Raw genomic sequence first — 22,880 nt, forward strand, 5'->3', positions numbered from 1 at the left:
GGCTGCTTCTTGCCAAAGGAGCAGAGCTGCTCAGGCACAGTGAGAGCGGGCGGCGCTTGCTGGCCGGGGGCATTGGTGGCAAATGGCTCGGGACGATCCGCCCTCCACAGCCACCTGTAGCCATGGTGGCTGCATCACCGTGCCCTGATCTGACCGTGGGCTGAACTCCAGGGCTGGCAGCCCTTGCCAGAGCTCACCTCTTTTCCCCTGTCCCTTGGCGATCTTTCTTTCCTCCCGCAGATCAGTGCGAAGCTTGTTGGCCGGGTTATTAAGTCGGAGCTGCTTTCCCGAGGCACAGGGCTGGCTTAGCTTCTCATTAAGGCCCGTTAATCACCCTAAAGGGGCTCTGACAGCCACTGGCAGCTGACCACGCCGCCTCGCTGCCTTTCCTTCTGCCAGGACGCTCGAGGTCCTGCCTGCAGTGCCCTGAGCACGGCTGGGAGCTGCGTGGGACACTGCTACCACCAAGCTCGGTGGTCTTGGGGTCCTGAGGAGCTTCCCCCTTTGGCAGCAGTTGTGCGAGGGGGGCAGGATGACGGCCAGGTTACAGCCACAGCTCAGGAGCTGGAGGCTCGGGGCTCTGCTTCCTCCCTCTGCCAGCGCCTCGCTCGTTAGGCCCAGGGCTCGGGGAACCCCCAGCCTTTCTCTGCCCCCTCCGTTCCAAAGGGCACCGAGCTGCTGAGTCCTGCTGCTTTGGTTTGTTTGGCAAACTTTTTGTATGGGCAAAAGGAACCTGGTGAAGAGGATGTTCTGCAGCTTCCCCGGGTGCCGTTTGGTGACTGCTGCTGATGCTCCGAGGCGTTGCACTTCTTGGGATCTCCTGGTTCACTGCTGTTACCAACTTCTGTGCCCTTTGGTAGTGAAATGAGTTGGTGTAAGAGCAGCAGGAACAAACAAAATCTTTCCGGCTGTTTCTCCCCAGCGTGTCCTCCTGGCTCTGGCGTGGTGGTTGTAAATCCTCTCCCTGGTGTTCTTCCCCTCCCCTGATTTCTCTGCATCTTGCACGAAACTTCAGCGGGGGCTTGCAGGTTTTTGTTCCTGATGGGACCACCAAGTTTCTCAGGCACCTGCGTGATGTTCAGCATCAAACTGGTCACAGCTGGGGCCAGACCAGCAGGGAGCCCTCGGGATTTCAAGAGCAGAGCCTGTCCCCAGCATGCGACAGGGCTTCTCCTTGCAGGATGCTCTGGGTGCTTTTGTCCTGGGGTTCCTGTGCTCCTGGTCTCACCCAGCCCCTTCCTGGCACACGCTGAGGAGTGAAGGACCTTGCTCCATGGAAGGCTGGTGCCAGAGCTTGTCCCAGGGGCTGCGGTGTCCTTGCTGCTCCCTGCTGGGTGTGTGACCAACTCGGTGCCATTCGGTCAGTCCTCAGCGAGCTGCTGGTGCCAGGGCCATGACTGCTCTGCAGGGATCTCGTCTCCTGCCACATTAAGGAGCCCCGGGGTGCTCAGGTTTCAGATTCCCCGCCCGGCCTCTGAACTGTTCCTTCCTAACCAAGGGGATCTTTTCAGAGTTTGAAGTCTTTCATTTACCTTCCTTTCCTCAGCAGCACTCAGCCTCCTCCACGCGTGAGTAATTGCAGATTCCCTCCTGCTGGGGCCGTTGAGGTGAGCATGTGGAAGCGGCAGCACACGTTTGTACCGGATTTGTTCTCAACATCAGGGAGCAGGCAGGGCTCGGGGGCACCCCCCGGCACGTGTGTGCAGCCGGCGTCTCGCTCGTGCTGCGTTCAGGGGGTCTGAAGGGCCAGCAGCTGACGTACGGCGCCTCTCAGAACGTTTTATCGAGGCTTTTTATAAAAGCCAACTTGTGAGCAGGTAATTAGTTCATTTAGTAGCCTGCCTGTAAGACACATCGTCTTCATTTATGGGATTTACTTCAGTCTTAACCTTCCCCCATTTCTGTTGCTTGTAAATTTTGCTGGGTGACTTTATTTTAAGTGGGAAACTTTCTGGAAGACTCTTCAGTCCAAAGATGGAGTGTAAGGATTAAAAAAGCAAAAAAAAATAAATGCAAGGTAACTGAACCAAATTTTATCAGGCCAAAGCTCACGTTCCCCACGTGCATCCTTGCTCTGTGCCTTGAGGACGCTGAAGCCGCGGCACCCAGCGCGACGGCGCTGTCGGTCTGCTGGAGGCCTGGGCTCTCTGCTGGCTCCAGCATTTGTAAGGATGCCGAGGATGGTGCAGCACAAGGGCTCTTGTGCGTGGCTGTGGTGAGCCTTATTGATCTGTTGAAAAAGATTTTATTTTTTTTTAGCAATAAGAAAGTAAGTTCTTGGCTTGTTGTGCTGTTTGCTGGAGGATTTGGGTCCTTTTTGCTCTGAAAGTGCAGCTTTCGTGGGGCTGCACGCACGCTGAGGCGCTCCCAAAGCTTTTAGCACTAGCGGGGTGTCAGTAGGGAGCCCTTCTACACCCAAATTTCTCCAATTTCATGAAACTGGGAATAAAACTGTAAAACCAGTGTACCTCCTCTTGTGTGTTTGCCCTTAAGTGGATTCAAATATCCGCTGTATGTGGATTTTAGTCAAAGTCGGTGAGGAAATGCACTTGTATAAGGCAAGGCATGGATTGAGGTCGTTAATTCAGCACCACCTCAAGCAAAATCAATCTATTAAGCCGTTGTCAAACCTGTTTAAGCCAGGGTGAGATGCTGGGCTGAGTTAATGGCACATAAATCTTCCTCGGGGTGCAGGACTTGGATGCGATTGGATCTTAATACTGTTTGCTCTTAATCTCCTCAGATACCCCAAAAATAGGAAAATTTAGGAAAAAATAAATAGGAAAAACTAAATGAAGTAGCTGAGCTGAGGACCAGCAGCAGCACTAGCAGGCGTGGTGAGGGTACGTACCCGCTCCCTCTTCTGAAGGGAGGGAGCCCAGGGCTTGCAAAAGCTCACAGCGTTTGATCAAAGGCAGGGCTTGGACTTCGCCAGCCTCCTTGAAACACTTTCTGCCTCTTTCTTTCATATCCCCAGGGATTCTTCTTGTTGTTCGGGCAGAAATTTGGGTAACCTTTTCTCTACAAAGGAGCCTCTGCGCATGGCCCTGTCTCTGCAGGGCGCTGTGCTGGCCGAGCTGGTTTCCTTCCCAGATAGCATCTTCTGACACCCAAGCAATTAAGGGATACCGAAGGCTAATGATGCACCTCCTGTTTTTCTCACGGGGCAAGCCTTCCAGATTCGGATTCTGCTTTGAAGATTTCGCGTGGAGATTGATAAACGTCTCCAGCACGCCGGGTCGGGATGCTGCTGCCTGGGTGTCTGCACCCTCCGGGCAAAGGGAGTGTGCGGCGTGCTCCTGCCAGCCGGGCTGCTTTGGGCTGCTCCGCGTTCCTGCAGCAGCAGCAGCAAGCCAGGAGCTGCAGTGCCCACGTATTCAGATGGGCTGAAGCCTTCAAAGACTCTGCTCCTCTTCTCCTTTTCCCAGGCCAAGCCCAGCCAGGGATTTCAGCCCTGTAAAGGACTCTCCGAGCGATGAAGGTCTCCTCACCTTCCATCCTTCATCCAAGCCAGGTTTTGATGCACCTGACAGGAGCTTTCAAGCTGCTTCTGTCCCTGCTGGGCTTCTGCCTCTGCCCATTTCCCAGCCGGCTCTCAGCAGCTTTCCTGGGGCTTTCCTCTGGCACAGCCAGCGAAGGGTCGGGGAGCACCCTCTCTGCTCCACTCGCATCCTTTGCGAGCAGTTGGACTCGCTGACATTGCCTTGGAAATCGTTTCTCCCCCATCCTGTGGCAAACTGCCCCCCTCACCCCTAACATCTGTCTGTTTTAGGGCAGGCGAGCCCTGGTTATAGGAGGTGCCTGCAAAGCAAGCGGCAGGGAGAGCTGCAGTTGGAGAGCAGTTTCTGTGGTTTTGTTGGCTGCTACAGAAATACCCTGCTGAATCAATTCCAGTTAGCTGGGGCCTGTGTGTTGTTTTTTTTTTTTTCTTTTTTTTCCTGTCAGGCTTCTCATTAGTGCAGTTCTGTTTTCCCCTGGGAACCTTCTTATTAAAACTTGTAGCCTCTTCTCTCCCTGGCCAGTGAAGCACAGCGGAGCTGTCTGAGCACTTTGCCAGCTGTGTCCAGCGTGGGAAAAGCGTGGAAACTGCAAGAACCCACAGGAGATCTGGTGCAATGGGACTGAGAAATTCCCACAAACCGGGGTGTTTCAGCAGCTTGGAAAACCCGTGGTGTCTGTCCGAGCCCCTTGGCGCTCTCAGGGAAGGGTTACGTGCTGTTACGGGTCTCTGATGGCCCCGTTCACCTTCAGGTGCTCACCCTTGCATGGTTTTCTGCTGTAAAATTAGATTTTTTTTTTTCCTCCCTTCTACTTTGATGAACAACCCGCCTGTGCCGCCGCTGCTTTATTGCCCAGAACAAGTCCAGTTGCCTTGCATCAGTGCCAGCTGTGAGCAGGGGAAGATGCTGGGTTCTGCCCAGGGGTGATCGCCCTGTCCCAGCAGTTGCCAGAAGCCCCAGCACTGCACTGGGACCTCCCGAAGGCCGGGGAGCCCTGCCTGGGGCAGGGTGTGACAAGTGGGACACGCTGGTCCCTCAGCTGCCTTTTGTCCCCCCCCATCCAAGCTGGCTTCCTGCAAGCCAGTTGGGTTTGTCCTGGAGTAACTCTGTAGTGAGGGCAGGTATAAATCTATAACGAAACTCCGGAGTCCTCAAAGATTAGCACGGAAGGTTCAAAAAGTCTTTATTTCATCAACTGCTTCAGCAAAAGGATGAATTTCTGCAGCTGTAGCCACCGTGGTTCCCTTCCAGCAGACCTGAGGAACAAGAGCGGTGCCGCTGGAGCTCAGCCCACAGCCCCAGCCCCGGCCTGCCCTGGAGGATCTGCCTGGCAAGGGTTTCTCCGAGACCCAGCCAGGAGCCAGGAGGTTGGTCTGGAAACCTCCAGAAGTCCCTTCTGGAGCTGAGTTTCCCTGGGATAAGTCTGGCCTCCTGAAGCAGCTCGGTGCTTGCTCCTGCAGTGTGCTGCTGCTTTTGCTCGCGGGTTTGGGGTGCCAGCCGGGGCCCTGCTCTGCGGGCACGTGGGTGACATTGCAGCAGCCTCGGTGCCCTGCTTCCCGTCCTTGCTTTGATAGGAGCCTCCAACAAAGCAGGGGTGAGCGTGGGGAAGGGCTCCCTGTGGCCTCTCCTCTCGCTCAGCTGAAGAACGGCGATGGTGGAAATCGGGAGGGGAGCGCAGAGGGGCAGCTCCCTCCTGGCGCTGTAATTCCGGCTGCACCTCTGTGTTGGGTGATGGTCGCTGGTGTTTCAGTCCCCTTTATTTTCTTGGCTTGCTTTGGAGGAGTTGAAGAGGCAGGATTTGGAAATACTGAAGCAACCTGCCCTGACTGCATGGTGCAAGCACTTCTGTAGCCTCGGAGGTTTCGAGGCATGAATCAGAGGCTGCTTTTCTCCACTGATGCTCCTCTAGAAGTCAGGAAAAATTGGGAAGTCCCTGCTGAGCTCCTCTGTGTTGCTCTGCCAGTCCGTCTGCTGACACCTCCCCTGACCCAGCCTGATGGCCCTTGCCTGGCTCTGCGAGAGGGACTCGGCTCCGTGGGCAGCACCTCCTCCCCTGGGAACAAAAAGAATTAATTGTTGCTGCTCTCCAGCAACAATTAAATAAATAAAATTTGCCAGAACAAGGAATTCTTCCCTGTTCCTTCCTGTCCTGTCCTGCCCTGCTCCGGTGAGGCTCCAGAAATGCCTTTGGTCCCTGCTGACACCCGCAGGTGGCAGAGAGCTGCGGCTTGCCTGCTGGCTGCGTGGGAGCCAGGGCCCTGCGGCACCAGGACGAGCTCAGCTGAGCCGGGCTGTGCCTCCCTGCAGGCTGTGCCCTCTGCCTCTGCCCCTGCCAAGTGCCTCCTCCCCAGGAAAAAGCCCTTTCCTGGGCGGGGGGCTCTGCAGGTGGCTGTTTGGGGAGAAACCCATCGCCCGCATGGGGAGACAGCAGGCGATGTGCATCTCCGTTGTGTTTTCTGGGGCTGCAGCGTGTGTTGTCGTACAGCAGCTGGGCTCGGGGGGTACATGGCTGGGTTTTCTCACGCAGGCTCCTTGCCTGCCAGGAGAGGAGCCAGATGGGTTTTATGGGAGAAGTGCAGGGCTCGGACTGGCTGCGGGGGGGCTTCTCCTCCTGCCAGCCCCTTTGTGAGAGGTGAGGGGAGCCGTGGGGCAGGGGCTGCTGCCACCAAGTGTGGTCCTGACAGGAGCAGGCTGAGGATCAGGGGCTTGCTTGGGATCTCCCAAGGTGCCTGCCCACATCCTCTCCCGTTTCTGTGTCTCCCACCCGAGCTGTGTGGCTGTGGGACACCCCACAAAGCGTGCCAGCCTCCCTGGGGGCGAGCGAGCAGGGAGCTCCCTGCCAGAGCTCACCACCCTGCTGCTGCCAGGGGACTTCCAGACCCCCAGGGGAGCAGCGAAAGCAAGAGGTGTCCAAAGGCAAGCTCTTCTGGGAGGCTTTGGTTTTTCTCAGAGCTGCCAGAGGAGAAAGCCTGGAGGTCCCAGCAGCGGGTGGATGGCACAGCAGGGTGGGGGGACCCAGCCGGGGAGAGGCAGCAGCTCCCCACGGCCAGGAGCAGAGCTCGGGGCAGAGCGCAGGCAGCTCAGCAGCAGGGCAGAGCACTGCAGCGTCCTGCTGCCACCTCCCTTCTGCTGCCTGGAGCTCCTGCCCGGCCGAGTGAAGCCGTGCAGCCTCCCCGAGCCTGCAGCTCCCCGCTGGGTGCACATCAAGCACACCCGGCGATGCCGCCCGCCTCGCTGTGCCCGCTGGTGGGACCCGTCTTGCCTCGGCCATCCCGGGCTTCTCCTTCTCTCTGCTGCTCCGGGAAGGGGCACGGTGCTTTGCCACGGTCCCGTGGCTGCGTGGCCAGAAGCCTTGGCCAGCGTGGTTCATGCAGCAGGAGGAGCGGTGGCTGCAGGGTGCCGAGCTGCGGTAAGCGGCACCGACGCGCTCCGAGGGCTTGGTTTTGGGGCCGGGGCTCCCGCAGCACAACGCGGGATGGCTGCGGGTGGTGCGGGTGGTGCGGGTTGCTGCCAGCCCTTGCTTGCTTTCTGCTGATGCCCGTGGTTCGGTGCGGCTCAGCCGGTGAGGGGAGTGGATGTGACAGGATCGCGGTGCCCTTGGCGGCCCCGTTGGTTTCCCCGCCCCTGCCGGAGCTGGGCACACGGTTCCTTCCCTTCCCTTCCCTTCCCTTCCCTTCCCTTCCCTTCCCTTCCCTTCCCTTCCCTTCCCTTCCCTTCCCTTCCCTTCCCTTCCCTTCCCGAAGGCTGATTTTTCCTTTCAGACGTTTCTGGGCACGGTGCTGCCACGGGGAGAGCGCTGCGCAGGGGCTCACAGCTGCAGGACTTCAGGCAGAAAAATCAATGTTTGTGTTTCTTTTAGCTGGGAAAGGTTCTTGAAAGGACTCCGGTAAATAAATACCTTGTAAAGTTCAAACTGGGAAGGCACGGTGCGTGAGTTTTCGAGCTCTCTCTTGAAATAAAATGGATTTCTTGGGTTCGGGCTTTATTTAGAGAAACATTTGATTTAAGGAGGGATTTGAAGGTTGCATCTGATCTCGTGAGGGAGGGCTGGTCTCCAGGAGCACGGGTTGGGGACGTGCTCAGGTTGCTGCTGGGGTACTCCTGGGGGTGTCCCATGTCCCCAGCCCCGGAGGGGACCTTCCTCCCCCCCGGGTGGCTCCTGCTGCAGCCGCTGTCCCCGCAAGGCCCCGCTGCTGCAATGCAGTCAGCTCGCTGCCTCGGGGAGCCGGCCGTGCAGGTGCTGCTGCCCGGGATGCTGGAGGCCAGCCAGGAGCACGTTCCCTCCGTGGGCATCTCCCAGCTTTCTGCACCCGTCCTCTGCGGCACAGAAGGGTTTCTTTCCCTTCTTTGTTCCCGTTTGCGTTGGGTCGAACCTGAGCCTCGGAGGGGTGCTAGGAAGGTGGTGACCCCCCGTGATTTAAGCTGCGGGTTCCTTGCTCCAGGACAGCTGAGGGCTTGGAGGCTCCTCCTGCAGGGTCGGCCCTGCCGGGGGTCTGTGGCACACGGGGCAGGGGCTGGGGGCTGGGAGGGGAGCAGGGCGAGGAGCAGCTCCCTGCGTGTCCGGGGCTTTAGGCTTGGCTCTCGTGCGGTGCATTTACGTGGGGGAGAGCTCTCCGGTCCTCGTGTGAAGGAGGAGGAAGCAGGAAACTCTGTTTCAGCCCCACCTTCACTGGAAGTTGCAGGAAATTACCCAGAGCAGAGGACAAGCAGCAGGGCTGAGGTTCCTTCGGCCACTCCTTAACCTGTGTGCGAGCGGGGCATCGCCTTCCTGAAGGCCCCTGAGGGGAGCTGCTCTCCCTGTGCCCAGAGGTCCCCCTCAGGAGCTGGTGCTGCCGCTGCTGTTTGCTTTCTGAAAATTGAACCTGCCTAAAAACATCAGTTTCTGCCCTACAATGAGGTGCTCTGGCATGTGTTGGACATCTTCCCACGTTAGGTCCAGGGGTTGGAATCGAGGGCTGGTGCTCCACGGCTGCTCCGCTTCCCGGAGAAGTGGGGCTGGAGCGGGGAGGCAGCGCCCTTGGAGCCTGCTGGGCTGAAAGCTCCTGCCTCTGCTGGAGGCTGGGGGGCAGGAGCTGCTGAGCTGCCCTGTGTCAGCAGTTTTGTTCCCCCTGGCACAGATAATTGTGTCTGCACGAGCAGAAAGTGCAAGGGAGGGGGGCTGGAGAGACCCTGAAAGAGGGAGAGAGCCGACACCGGGAGCAGAAAGAAGGCAAAGCAGGTTGGGCGTTCCCAAGCAGAGGCACGGGTGGCTCCCAGCTCTGCATGCCCGTGCCAGCCGGGCGCCCTGCCCTCCCCGTGTCCCCTTCCTGCAGCCACGATCCCCCAGCTCCCTGAGCTCGGCTCTGCCTCTGCCCACGGCTGCCTTTTCTCCCGGCAGTCGGCTGTCTCACACAGGAGCTGCCTCGGCATTACAGACAAGCCAGAGGGGGGCAAAGCAGTTGTGGGTAGGGGCTGGGTGCAGCCGCGTGGGGCTCGCTCACCTGGGTTCATCCCCACGGACACCAGAGGGCTCAGCGGGGCTGCGGGGCTGCTGTTTGTGCCCTTCCCGAAGCGCTGGGGGTGGAAGCTGGCCCGTGGCCATGCACTTGTGGAAACGCTGTCAGTGCCAGAGAAGCGAGTGCCTGGAGAGCAGTGACTGCATTGCTTTTTGTTCCCTTCCTGGAAGCAAAACCCTGCCTGGGCCAGCCTGGGAAAAACGCGTACCTGGCGGCCCTGCCCTCACCCTTGTGAGGAATGTTTATTGTGAAGACTGAGCCATTTCTAACACCCTCACACTGTCCTCTGCTCTCTTCCAGCAACTCCCACTCTCCCGGCTCCATGGCTGCGGTGCGCGAGTGGTCCTGCACCCGCTGCACCTTCCTCAACCCCGTCGGCCAGCGGCAGTGCTCCATATGCGAGGCCCCTCGCCAGAAGCCGGACCTCAACCACATCCTGCGCCTGAGCGTGGAGGAGCAGAAATGGGCCTGCGCCCGCTGCACCTTCAGGAACTTTCTGGGCAAAGAAACCTGCGAGGTGTGCGGCTTCACCCCGGAGCCGGGGCCCAGCGGCTCCCCCTTGCCCGTCATCAACGGCGTCCTGCCCAAGCCCGCCGTGCTCGTGGAGCCCAAGGGCACGTCCCGGGAGGAGGCCGCCAAGGTGGAGAGCAGCAGCGAGGAGTCGGAGGGGAAGAGCCCCGAGGAAGGGGAGCCGGAGAGCGGCTGGGCTTGCCAGCGCTGCACGCTGCACAACACGCCCGTGGCCAACTCCTGCTCGGCCTGCGGTGGGCCGCGCAAGCTCTCCCTGCCCAAGATCCCTCCAGAGGCGCTGGTCGTCCCTGAAGTCATCACCCCCGCGGGCTTTCACATGGCCCCCTCCACCCCGCAGCCTTTGGTCCCTGCAGAGGTCTCTGAGGGCGACGCCGTGGCCGCGCAGGGCCCGGTGGCTATGGAACAAGAGGCCCAGAAGATGCCAGCCTTCAGTCCCTTCTCCCCGGGGCTCCAGAACAACCCCGTGCCCCGCAGCCGCCGCGAGGTGCCCCCGCAGCTGCAGATGCCGGGGCCCGAAGCGCCGCAGCCCGGGGCTCCGAGCGCGGCGGGGCAGAAGGGGTCCCCGCAGGGCCAGGCGCGGGGCGCCCCCGCTGCCCGCTTCCAGGAGCTGCTGTCCACCAAGCGGCTGAGCGTGCTGGAGGAGGAGATGGAGGTCAGCCCGTCCCACTGGAAGTGCAGCGCCTGCTCCCTGCTCAACTCCTCCGGCGCCAGCAAATGCGAGGCCTGCGGCACGCAGAAAGGCAGCGACACCATCAACCTGGCGGGGGACCTGGTGAGGTTCACCCCCTGCAGCCCCTCCAGCCCCGACTTCACCACCTGGTCGTGTTCCAAGTGCACCCTCAAGAACCCCACCGTGGCCCAGAAGTGCAAAGCCTGCGGCTCCTCCAAGCTGCACGGCTTCCAGGAGCACGGCGCTCAGGGCGAGCCGTCCCCCCGCTGCCCCGACTGCGGCGCTGGCGACAAGGGCTCCTGCCCCTCCTGCGGCAGCAAGGCCCCCTCCGCCCGCAAGGTCGCTCGCCTCTTCCCGTCCCCGCTGCCCGGAGCCCAGGACAGGCCGGCTCAGTGGGCCTGTCCCGCCTGCACCCTGCTCAACGAGCTGAAGGCCAAGCACTGCGCCGCCTGCCACACGCCGCAGCACTACGTGGCCCAGCGCAAGGGCCTCAAGGCCCTCAAGAGGAGGGAGAGCATGCACGTGGAGAAGAGGAGGCAGACGGACGAGGGCGAGGCCAAGGCGCTGTGGGAAAACATCGTGACCTTCTGCAGGGAGGTGAGCGCGGGCTGAGCGGGGCTTGCTGCTGGTTTCGCTCCGGGGAGGCCCCATCTCAACGCCCCGGGAGGGTGCTCAGCGCGGGCAGGGCCCCGGTGGGGCTTGGGGACAGAGGTTGCAGGGGAGCTGCTCGCCTGTGCCAGCTGGAAACCCTGAAATGGGGCATTTGAAATCCACGGGGGGGGGTCTGTAGGGTGAAGGGGCGCTCCAAGGTGACCCATCCCATTCACCACCCACCCAAGGGTGAGGAGGTCAGAGAGTTATCTGGCTCCTGGAAGTGTTTTAAAGCTGAGAGAGAAGGGAACGTTACGGGGTGATCAGCACAGTCCCTGCCTGTCCGAGGGTGAGGAGGGCTGGGGAGGAGGGCGTGCGGGGGGTGCAGGAATCGGGGTGCTGCAGAGCACTGCGTGTGCAGGCAAAGGACACTGCTGCCGCTGCGTCTGTGCCGGGGGTTTTCAAGGCTCCCAAAGTCCTGCCTTCGTTCAGCTGTCCTGGGGCTGCTCAGCCTGCTGGTTTTGGTGTTTGCGAATGCGCAGCTGTGCCTGCAAATGGCTCAGCCCCGTCTGGGGAAGGACAGCTGAGGTTTGGCTGCATCCTGCCTTCAGGTGGGGGTCTCAGGAGCATGCCCTAGTGCCTCTCCCTCCCAGTGTGAAGTTTCTGGCTGGGCTTCAGTCTCCAGCAGTGCTCTGCTGGCCCCGTTTTTGCCCCGAGCGGCACCCGATGCTCCTGCGAACGCTGCTCTTCCCCTGCCCTCCTCCTGGAGCGAGCCTGCAGCTCTTCAGGACCAGATGGGAAGGGAGCCGCAGTCCCGCTCTGACGCAGCGTTGAGGCTCTCCCTGCGCGGGCCGAGGAGCGCTCCCACGGCCGGGGCTGTGCTGCTCTCACCAGTGCCCTTGGAGGCGTTGGACTGGGGAAGGAAGCTGCTGAGTGATGCTGGTTTGGGGCTGTTTGTGGTGTTCTGGTTGCTGCGTGCCCGTGGCTAACAGGCTCTTTATATCGGGGAGACCCTGATTCTGCATAGCCCCCTCTAAGCAAGTGGACGGCCTGTTGTGGAGGCAGGGAGCAGCCCTTCTGTGCGGTGGAGTCGGGCCTGAAGGATGTTAGGAGCCTCAAAGCTTGCTTCTGGCGGCTGCGTTTGGTGGGAGCAGCGCTGCTCAGCCTTCCCCTGGAGGAGAGCATCGGGCTGGCCAAATCTTCTGCCTTTTTAAAGTCTCTGTGCGTCGGGGGAAGCAGCTCGACTCGCAGCTGTGCTCCCTGCAGGGATCGCTGCCTCCTCTGCTGTCCTGGCAGCGCCTGTCCCCGTGCTTCCCGGTGCCTGGCCCCCAGTTTTCAGCTTTATCATTTCTCGCCCGGCTGGGAGGAGGCAGGGCTGACCTCTTCCCCTTGGCGCCGGGCTGCTGCATCCTGTCTCGTGCTGTTCCCCTTCTTGCTCATCCCCATCTCGTGATTTCTCTCTCGTCCGACCCAACGTCCTTCCCCTTTCTGCACAGCAGCAGGCGGCAGCGGGCACGGCACCAGGAGCACAGCCCGGGGCTCTGCCTGCCCGCGCCTTCTCTGCCACTTCTGCCCGCAGAGCCCTCCTGTCTGCGGGTTTATCCCCTCGCAGGGGACACAAGCGGCAGCCTCGCTGCCCCAAGGGGACCGTGCATGTGCCTGGCAGTGTCTGCTGAGCGTCCTGCCCAGCGCTTGGCAGCGTGCACCCTGCCAGCTGCAGCGCCTGCTGCACCCCTGGGGAAAGGCAGCAAAGCCTCGGGACTCTCTGTGGCCTCGGCTGGGAGTGGTGACAGCTACTAGCTGAAAAACACCCTTCTGCGGAGCAGGAGCTGGGAGCACTAATTGAGGCACCGGGTAGGAAATGTTCGCATCACTGAGCCGGGATTGCAACACAAGAGGCAGAGCGAACGCTGGCGTGGTGAGCACAGCTCGGTTAAATCAGAGAGGGCTGCTGCTGAAAGAAGTTAATTCCATATAATTAACGGTAACAAAGAAATCCCAGTTCTTACTTCACCCTGTGTTAAACTGTCCGAAAAAGCCATCCTTCTGCCCTTGGGGAAGTTCTGCGCTCCCATCCTACGTCCGTGGCTAATATTTGGGGGTATTTGTGGGGTTATTTGCTGTTTAGCCCACCCGACTTTATTCAGTGCTCGGTGGCGGGTGGAATCGGGCTTGGGAGCGAGGGCTCTGCAGCTGCCAGCTTGGTTTGGGCTGAATCTGGCTGTGGAAGGCGCTGCTGGCACGGTGCGGAGCTGTGCCACGGGGCTGGGCTGTGCCAGCAGCGCCTGGGGCCGCCCCGGGGGTCTCGCCCCGTGGCACGGGCTCGGACCGAGGAGCGCTTGGTTGCCAGGTGCTTCCTCAGAGCCTTGCTGCTCGTGGGCTTCGCCACTCGTAGAGGCGGCCAAGGGCCCCCACCGCCCAAATTTTAGCACCAGCGTGAGGTGTGAGATGTTCCCTGCCCGGGGAGGTTCCCCTAAAACACACACAGGCAGATTGGAGATGCAGTCGGGAGCCCCGAGGGGTCAAACTGACGTGTGGCTTTCCAAGCCAGCCCCGTTCCCGGAGGCCCCGGGGAGCTGCGTGCCACACAGCTGCGCACTGATGCCGTGCCTTGCCTTTTGCTCTCGCAGAACAAAGTCAATTTTGTAGATGACAGCTTCCACCCTGGGCCCAAGTCTGTGGGATTCCCGGAAGGTGACAGCGTGCAGCAGCGGGTGAAGCAGTGGCTGCGACCCCACGAAATCAACTGTAGCATCTTCAAAGACCGATTGCTGAAGTGGTCGGTGTTCCGGACGCCCAGGTCCTCGGATATCCTCCAGGGTCTGCTGGGAAACTGCTGGTAAGGAGGCGAGAGCCGGGGCAACACCCTCCTGCCCCAATCCCCCACCGTCCGGACCCGGATCGTGCCCCCCAGCCCTCCCCAACCCCATTTCTACACCCCGGGCACGTGCCCACCCTCTGCCCATCCCCTTCCCCCTGTGCTGGGCGGCTGGGCAGGGGCTTTGCCGCCCACCCGCACCCCGCTGAGCCCAGCCCCGTCCCCCGGGCAGGTTCCTGAGCGCCCTGGCCGTGCTGGCCGAGCGGCCGGAGCTGGTGGAGAGGGTGATGATCACGAGGACGCTGTGCCCCGAGGGCGCCTACCAGGTGCGGCTGTGCAAGGACGGCACGTGGACCACGGTGCTGGTGGACGACATGCTGCCCTGCGACGAGTGCGGGTACCTCCTCTTCTCACAGGTCAGCAGCCCCAGGGGGGGAACAGGGGATCAGGACGGGGTGGGCACTGCTCTGGGGGAAGGGGGGCTCGTCCCCAAGCCCAGGAGAAGGCAGTGGAGTGGGAAGAGACACAGCTGCGATGTGTCTTTGAGGCCATCCCATCAACTCATTTTAGGCCGCTTTTGGCGTTTTCCAGGCTGCAGCGGAGAAGTTTCTTCTGCGTTTTTTTTTTTTTTTTTCTCCATCACTTCTCTCTGCATTGCAGGCCAGCTCGCTAGCAGGGGAAGACATCTTTATTCTGCACACAAAAGGGAACTCTGCTACCTCCGTGGCTGTGCGCTGAGAGGGGCTGAGCGAAAGCTGTTCCTCTGCTCGGCAGGAAGGGCTGGCAGCTTGGCTGTGCCGGGGAGGGGCGGCGGGGAGGGAGGGGACACAACAGAGCAGCCTGTTTCGAGCCAGTGCCCGGTGGCTCTGAGCACACTCGGGTGGCATCTGCTAGGATTAAAGAAGCTCCCTGAGCCGCTCCGGGACGTCACTGCGCATTCTGCCCTGCCTGCCAGGCCCGGGGGCGCTTGCTGGGATCATTTCCATGAAGGAGACTGAGAACGTCTTCATTGCAGCTCAGGCTGCACAGATCTGCCACGCGGACCGCAGGGCTGCCGTCAGCAGGAGGGACGGGGACGATGGGCTTTGACTTGGTTCTGAAATCCAGACCCTGCTTTAAAACACACGGGGCCCTGAGCCGGGCTGCAGAGGCAGAAATCAGAGGACAGAAGCAGAGGACAGGCAGAAATCAGAGGACAGGGCCTGGCAACGAGTACCTGGGGAACCCTAATGCTGCTGCAGCTCCCCTGCTCTGAGCTCTCCTCCCCGCAGTGTGCAGGTGGCCCAGCCCTGGGGCAGGGGCGTGGGGCAGCAGAGCTTTATTTTCCCTCTTACCAATTTCAAGCTGTGGTTTTTTTGTTGTTTGGTTGGTTGTTTTTTTTGGAACTTGGAGGTTTTCATGTGGGCTGGGCTTGCCTCGCCTTTGTTTCCAGCTGCATCGGAATCATCATGAGATTTTTGTGTGGAGCATTGAGGTGCATGAGCTGAACGTGGGGCTAAAAGAGGAAACACGGGGTTATAAAACTGAAGGAAATCAGGCTCTTAGCAGAGCTCAGTGACTGCCTCTCGGGCAGGAGTAAGCAACGTGAATTTTGGTTGAGTGGGGGATTCAAAAACAAACCCAAGAAAGGCACTTCCAAGCCTTCTTTACCCGTCAGGAAGCTGCCTCGCTGCCTTCCATCCCTCTCCCAACTCTTGGCTGCCACCTGTGAGCCGCACGCGGTCCCACACGCACCGCTGCTTCACCCTGCTGCCCTCCGAGCTGTGCTTGATATCGCCAGCTGAGCTGGATTTGTTGGAGACACGGAGGCCACCAAATGTCCCCTCACCTCCCACGCTCCTCCGTTTGCAGCTTCCACATCCCCTCTTGGCTCCCTCGTCCTCAGGAGGCGTCTCCTCCCAGGACAAGGGGTGAAGCATCGCTGGTGACCGCGGCCTGCAGCACGCTGAGGACCCACAGTGGTGGCTCGGGCAGGGCTCTGAGGGCTGCGTGCGGAGCTGAGCCCACGCCACGGGGCTGGCGGAGGCTCTGCAGAGCTCTGGGTGCCGTAATGCAGCTCCTGCACCTCGTCTGTCCTCAGTTCGGCAATGCCAAGATCGATGCCTGGAGCGAAGGGACTGCAGGAGGAGTTTCCCCCTGCAAAAACACATCCTGCTGCTGTCCCCGGGATGGAACCGGGGGAGTTTTCATGTCTGCACAGAGGTTTTTGGAGCTCGTCCTTGAAGCAGCCTCCTAGTGCCATGGGTGTAATGGGATGGGTCCCACGGCCACGCGTGCTCTAGGCAGCCTCCTTCACCAAATGCGCGGTGGGTTTTGTTCGCAGCAATGTGTGTGTGGGAGATGTGCTCAGTGCCCGTTTCCATTACTGAACATTTTAAAATCCAGGTGGATGGAAGGAAAGGGCCTGGTGCTACTGGGTAGAAAACCTAAGGCGCGGCCGTGTCGGCATCCAGGCACCCGTTACACATCAGCTCCAGGACGTCTTCCCAAGTGGGAATTAAACCACTTGGACAGACAGTGCAGGGTCCTGTTGCCTTCCCATCTCCTGCCCGGGTTCCTGACGTGTTTCTGTCTCTCTCCCCAGGCCCAGAGGAAGCAGCTGTGGGTCGCCCTCATTGAGAAGGCTCTGGCCAAGCTTCATGGTTCGTACTTTGCCCTCCAGGCGGGGCGCGCTATCGAAGGCCTGGCTACACTAACGGGTGCCCCCTGCGAGAGCCTGATGCTGCAGGTCAGCTCCACTAACCCCCGCGAGGAGCCCATTGACACTGACCTCATCTGGGCCAAAATGCTGAGCTCTAAGGAGGCTGGGTAAGACGAGGCAGGAGGGCGCCGTGGCAGGAGCAGGGACGCTCGGAGAGGGGGGCGAGGGGGCTGCACTCACCTGCAGGGGCTCGGAGGAGAGGTCCTAGTGCGTTAATGGGGGAGTCCATCGCACCTGGCGTTTGTCTGAAGCCTTGACAGAGCCCCCCCTCCGAGCTCTGTGAAGCGGGGTCTCCTTTGGTTCATTCTGATCCATAATTAAACCCCTGGTGAACTTCCCTCTGCTCGCTTACCGCTACCTCACAGTTTGGAAGTGGCTGGCATCGAGCCCGCTTGCTGCGCTTCGAGTCTTCTGTCTTGTGGAGTCCTGCGCCCTGCACGTCTCCCACCCGTACCTGGCATCTTTGCTGCCCCTACCTGGGCATTTGTTCGGGCTATTGGAGACAAAGCAAAAGCAAAATCCTCCCGCTCATCGCCCCAGCAGGAGGAGCAGGAAGGCGGTTAGGTTAGCTTTGCACCATGGAAGTCACTGTGATTTTTGGGGGGATGGCTGAAGGCAGGGTTGCTCCTGTCAGTGTGCAGCAGCAACGCCCTTGGCAGGACCCCAGGGCCTGGCACAAAATGGGGAAGGTTTGGGCAAAGATCCGCTGTGCACGGACGGGGCTCCCAGCCCTGCAGGTGGGAAGGGACGGGGGATTCAGCGCGGGGAGGGCAGCCCTGCCCTGTCCGTCTGGTGTTATTTGGGAGCCAGCCAAGCACCCCGCTGCTCAGAGCAGCTCACCGTGGAGCCTGGGCTCAGCAGAAACCCGAGGGGATGGAGGAAACTCGCTGCTGCCCAGGCTGAGCTACGGCCAGCAGGGTCGGGGCCCTGCTCCGGAGGAGTTTGCGGTGTGGTTGCAGAGGGAATGCACAGGAGCCCGCTGCGGGGAGCCTGCCCCGTGCCTCCAGTGATGGGGACGAGCTCCCCCCGCGCCTTGCAGGATGCTGAGCCTTTTGCTGTCCCCTCTGCAGGTTCCTCATGGGCGCGTCCTGCGGCGGGGGCAACATGAAGGTGGACGACGTGGCCTATGAGAGCATGGGGCTGCGTCCGCGGCACGCCTACTCCATCCTGGACCTGCGGGATGTCCAAGGCTTCAGGTGGGCACGGCGTGGGGGCTGGCAGTGCAGCAGCCCGAGGAGAAAGCCTCTTTACTCCTGGGCCTCTGACACTCTTGTTCCCCGTCCCCCAGACTCCTGCGGCTCCGAAACCCCTGGGGCCGCTTCTCCTGGAACGGCAGCTGGTCCGACGAGTGGCCCCACTGGCCTGCTCCCCTCCGTCACGACCTGATGCCCCAAGACAACAGCGAGGGGGTCTTCTGGATGGAGTACAGCGATTTCATTAAGTACAGTAACACCCGGGAGGTGGAGGCTGGGGGGTGGGAGCAGACAGCGTGACCGGGGGGGGGCTGTGGGGTGCTTCATGTAGGGTCGTGGGGACCCCTTTGCTCAGGGGAGGCAAAGCCCCAAAAGCCACAGGGTGTGGTGGGCATCAGTGGGTCCCTGGAGCTGTAACTCCTCTCCCAGTCCCTTTGCAGGGCCGGGCATCCCCAGGGGGAGGCGGGTGACATTCCGGTGCCCGCAGCTCCTGGCTGCGTGAGCTGCAGCCTGTTGGGGCACGAGGCAGAGCAGCGCACCCGCAGAGGACCCCCCTGGTGCTGAGCCCAGCTTCCCCACAGGTATTTTGACTCGGTGGATATCTGCAAGCTCCATTCAGACTGGCACGAGGTGCGTGTGCAGGGCATGTTCCCCAACAAGGCCAACGGGCCGGTGACGGTGACGTCGCTGACGGTGCTGGAGCGTGCCACCCTGGAGTTTGCCCTCTTCCAGGAGGGCAGCAGGTGAGCAAGGCAACGCGAGGGCTGCAGGCGGCAACCCAGCCCTGGGAGAAATGCCTGAAGTTGTCCCCATCCCACCTCTTCACCCCACACCATCCCACGGGGTTGCAGAACTCGGCGATGAGCCTCCGCTGGCATTTCTCTGATCCTCGTGGCTTACGAAAACCCAAAACCCAAACCCAGGCAGCAGCTCCTGGGCGGCCCCCAGGGCAGGGGGAGGACTGTGGGTCTGCCTTTCTGCCCTGCGGGGCAGCACCCAGCTGATGCCTGCCTTTCTCCCCTGGGGGCGCAGGCGGTCGGACACGGTGGACAGCCACTTGCTGGATCTGTGCATCATGGTTTTCCGCGCCACCTTCACCAGTGGCAACAAGCTGAGCCTGGGCCGGCTGATGGCTCACAGCAAGCGGGCCGTCAAGAAATTCGTCAACTGCGACGTGATGCTGGAGCCCGGCGAGTACGCCGTCGTGTGCTGTGCCTTCAACCACTGGAGCACGGTGCTGGCCGGCCCCGCCGCCACCGCCCAGGGTAAGGGGCTGGGTACCCTGCCCGTGGGGCTGCTGGGGGAGGCGGAGGTGCTAAAATACCTCGACCTTCGCCATGGGAAGAGCCTGCTGGGGGTGGAGGTTGCCCACGTGCGCTGCAGTGCAGTCAGTCCCCGCTCCTGGATGCTTGGGGATGGTCTCGGTGATCTCCCCCTCTGCGTGTTGTCCTCTCCACAGCCTCCAGTCCCACCAGCAGCCGGCCGGCCACCGATTACTCCAGCTACATCCTGGCCATCTACAGCTCCCGCCAGGTGATGGTGGAGCAGATCGAGGCGCAGCCCACCACGCTGGCAGATGCCATCATCCTGCTGACCGAGAACAAGGGCGAGCGCCACGAGGTGGGTGCAGTGGCACAGGGCAGGGGCTGGCCTGCCCGTGCCTGCAGCAGGGAAGGGGACAACGGTGCCAGAGGGAGCCTGGACCCTGCCTCTGCCGTGTCCTCGGTGGGCAGGGCTCAGCTGGAGGGGGAAGGTGCTGGCCCAGGGGTTAAGATTTAGAGGCAGGGCTGCCCAGAGGATTTGTGCTTCTGACCGTGCCGTTTGCCCCAGGGCCGTGAGGGGATGACGTGCTACTACTTGACGCACGGCTGGGCAGGGCTCATCGTGGTGGTGGAGAATCGGCACCCCAAATCCTACCTGCATGTCCAGTGCGACTGCACCGACAGCTTCAACGTCGTCTCTACGCGCGGCAGCCTCAAGACGCAGGACAGCGTCCCTCCCCTGCACAGGTCCGGGGTAGGCAGGGGTGGGAGGAGAGGGTCAGCGTGGGGGCACCGAGGGGTGCTGGTGGAGGGCCCGGGGCAGGGGGGGGAGATGGGGGCAGAGGGTTTGCAGCGCGTGGCCAAAGGCTGAGCCCGACTCTCTCCGCAGGCAGGTGCTGGTGATCCTGTCCCAGCTGGAGGGTAACGCCGGCTTCTCCATCACCCACCGCCTGGCGCACCGCAAAGCCACCCAGGCCTTCCTCAACGACTGGATGTCGACGAAAGGCACCCACAACCCGCTGCTCACGCCCGAGGTGGCCGGGCTCCACGGGCCCCGGCCCCTATGACGAAACGCTGCCCCCTCCCTGCTCCTCTCCCCTGTGATTTTCACCCAGCCTCTTGGCCTGGGGCTGCCCCCGAGCTGTCAGCGCTGAGCCGCGGGGCAGAGCCTGAGCACCACGCCGAGCACTTTGCCCTGCGCCGCGGGGCTGGGGCGAGCTCTCAGGGCCGGGACCAGCTCTGCCGGCTGCCCCCACGGCACTTTACGAGGAGCAGCTGGGGGCACGGGGCCATCTCAGGATCCCACCAGGCCGCTGCCCTCGGCCAGCCCCGGGCACGCAGCGTGGCAGCGGGGGGCTGCAGGAGAGGGGGGGGGCTGGAGGTTGCTGTCAATGCCCTTCCCAGGCACCACGCTCAGGACTCTGCCCCCTCCTGCGGTGCCAGGGCCCTGGCGCTGCAAAAAAAAAAAAAAAAACAAAAAACACACACAAAAAAAAGAATATACCTCTGATGTCTGTCCGTCTGTGTGACCCTCCGTCTGTCCCTGGGCCCTCCCCACTGTCTTGTGTCCCCCGTCCCCCCTCGTTGTCTGCTGCCAGGACCGAGTGGGCACCGAGGTGCCGCAGCTGGGCCGGGGGTGGTGCCCCCCACCCCGTGCCGGGGCTGGGAAGGGCACGGGGCTGTCGCAGGGAGCTGCTGCCGTCGGTGTTCACCCCACCTCGGGGCGAAACGAAGGCGTGCGCTTCCCCACCTCTGCTCTGGGGTGGCGAGCGGGGCTGGGGGCGATTCCCCGTGCCCCCCACCCCCTCGCAGTGTTACTATGCAAAGGCGGCCGCTGGACGCAGCGCCTGCAGAGAAGCCATGCGGCCCCCCGGGGCCAGGGGCAGCGGCGGTGCCACGGGGCAGCAGGGACAGAGCCGGGGGCCGGAGAGCAGCACCCAGCGGGTGGCCCTGCCCCAGGGAGTGATTTTTGGGAGGAGGAAGCAGTGGGCCCCATCCTTCAGAGGGGCGGCAGGCGGCATAAGGCCGAGGTTTGTAGGAACCTTGGGCGCTGCTGCGGCCCTACGGGGGCTTCGTGGCGAGGCTGGCCTGGTGTCCGTCGGGCTTGGCAGGGCTGTGTGTCTGTCTGTACGTCTGCTGGGGGCCCCCAGCCCTTCCCCAGGCCCCCCAGCTCTGGGGGCAGGGGGAGATGCTGGGGGCAGGCTGCGGCAGCAGGGGCTGTGGGTCTGTCCGGCCGCTCCGTCTGTCCCCCCCCTGGCCCTGAGGGGCTGGGGCAGGGGCTGGGGATGCTGCGCCAGGCCCTGGCCGTGGTTATCTCTGTTCATCGCTCTGTTTTCTCTCTTCCCCGCGCCTTCCTCCTCGGGATGATTTGTCCTTCACTTTTTTCTCTCCGTCTTTGTGAGCTGTGAATATTTTTAACCCTGTAAATACTGTCCAGCTCCTCAGAAACATAGGCTATTTTATCAATTGTAAAGCAGATCAGTACTCCCTGTACGATAACGAATTATCCATGGGTGGTTTTCAAACTCAGGTTCTGACGGACCAAATAAAGTTTTGTTTTTTACTGAAGCTGCCTGGTTCTCTGGGGCCGCCGGGGCTGAGATTTTGGGGGTCCAGCGAGTTTCGGAGCCGCTTTCGGGGTGGTGCCGGGGGGGGGGATCGGGGAGAGCGAAGCCGGGGCCGGCGGCGGCCGGGAGGGGGCAGCCGCTGCCCGCGGAGGCTCCGCTCGGGCCCCGTGCCCCGGCCCCGCCGCCTCGGAGCCCCCCGGGTCCCTCGGAGCCCCCCGGACACCCCCGAGGCCGCCGGGTCCTGCCCCGACCCCCGGCCCCCCTCGGGGTCCCGGCTGCGCCCCCTGGCCCGGGGTGGGCACCTCGGGAGAGCAGCGGGGAGAGACAGAAGGCGAGGGTTGCTGCCTCTCTCCGAGCGACTCGTAATAGATTTTATTTTTATTTTTTTTTCCCGGGCGAAACATCTTTGCGTTCAGGAGGCCCTGTCACAAGCCATCAGCCTCAGCCGGGGAGAAACAGATGGAGAGTTAATTTTGGTGGGGAGGGCACTGCCGCTCCGCCTCGGTCTGTTCAGGGAAGGGAGACGTGACGGAGAAAGGGTTTAACCCTCGCGTCCCTCACAGCCCTCCTGGCCTTCCCCAGCCCGCTGAGCCCCCCTGAGCTCAGGACAAATCCTGCCCCTCACCACGGTCCTGCCCCAGGAGATGGGGGCACCCACACAGCGGGGACAGCCCCAGGCCTTGGTGGTGGCACGTGGTGGCCCAGGAGCCTTGTCCCTGCCGGGGGTGTGGGTGGCTCCCCCTGCCCCAGTGACAGCCTCCAGCATCCAGCTGCAGCTGGATGTGGTGTGGGTCTGGGTACAGGTGTGGATGTGTCACCAGGAGCAGGTGACACCGGTGATGCTGCCAGAGGTCCCCAGGCACCAGGGCGCACGCAGAGTGGCCGAGAGGTGCGGGATGGAGGCCAACAGCCGTGGCAGGGCGGGAGGCAACACTTGCAGCAGTTAAGAGACAGAATTACCCGTTTTATAATTGCCTGCCAAAAAGATATCATTATTACATATCAAGATATCAATCATTGTGTATAACCGCACGTGAAAAAGATATCATTGTGTTTGAATTACTGTTTGTGTAGCAGCAGGTTGCTTTATCAGCAAGCACTGCCGTGCCTTAAAGCAGCCACGGCTTCAGCCTGAGGTCCGAGGGGGAGATGGGCGCTGGGCAGGGAGAGCAGGCTGACATGGAAGGACAGGCAGCAGGAGGGGCGAGGAAGGGCGGTGTTGGAGCCACCGGTGTGTTGGAGCGCACTCATGACGATGCAGGCAGCAAGCAGAAGGGGCTGTCCCACGGGGCTGTGCCATGGCACAGCTGTGGGACCCCGACCGAGGGGCTGGGGCTATGAAATGTTGAGTGCTGGGGACACCAGGTCGTGCTTAGTGGGACAGAGAGCAGCAGGGAAGCTGCAGAGGGCACACTGTCCCCCCACGCTGCCTGCCCAGTGCTGCCCATCGCCCCGATGACAGCCCCGTCCTCTCCACACTCACGGCAGCCCCAGGCCCTGCACTGCTCTGGCATTTGCCATCCCATCGGTGCGCTCACCCTCAGCAAGGGCG

General features: G+C 61.7%; 1 protein-coding gene across 12 annotated transcripts in view; it reads left to right on the top strand.

The window, feature by feature from the left end:
* Positions 1–21,306, top strand: part of CAPN15 (calpain 15) — a 44,498-nt gene extending 23,192 nt beyond the window's left edge. For 11 of the 12 annotated variants that reach the window (XM_082772436.1, XM_082772432.1, XM_082772437.1 and 8 more), the window contains 11 exons: positions 9,296–10,793; positions 13,418–13,626; positions 13,838–14,021; positions 16,190–16,413; positions 17,377–17,502; positions 17,595–17,747; positions 18,081–18,242; positions 18,532–18,764; positions 18,959–19,119; positions 19,330–19,508; positions 19,651–21,306. In XM_082772436.1, the coding sequence (XP_082628562.1) occupies positions 9,296–10,793; positions 13,418–13,626; positions 13,838–14,021; positions 16,190–16,413; positions 17,377–17,502; positions 17,595–17,747; positions 18,081–18,242; positions 18,532–18,764; positions 18,959–19,119; positions 19,330–19,508; positions 19,651–19,828 (3,307 nt within the window). In that variant the 3' untranslated portion in view covers positions 19,829–21,306. Of the gene's footprint in view, positions 1–9,295; positions 10,794–13,417; positions 13,627–13,837; positions 14,022–16,189; positions 16,414–17,376; positions 17,503–17,594; positions 17,748–18,080; positions 18,243–18,531; positions 18,765–18,958; positions 19,120–19,329; positions 19,516–19,650 lie in introns of all 12 variants that reach the window. The other variant, XM_082772442.1, reaches the window with a different exon arrangement.
* Positions 21,307–22,880: the final 1,574 nt, after the last annotated feature.

The sequence above is a fragment of the Aythya marila genome (assembly GCF_965140915.1).
Source record: "Aythya marila genome assembly, chromosome: 15".
NCBI lineage: Eukaryota > Metazoa > Chordata > Aves > Anseriformes > Anatidae > Aythya > Aythya marila.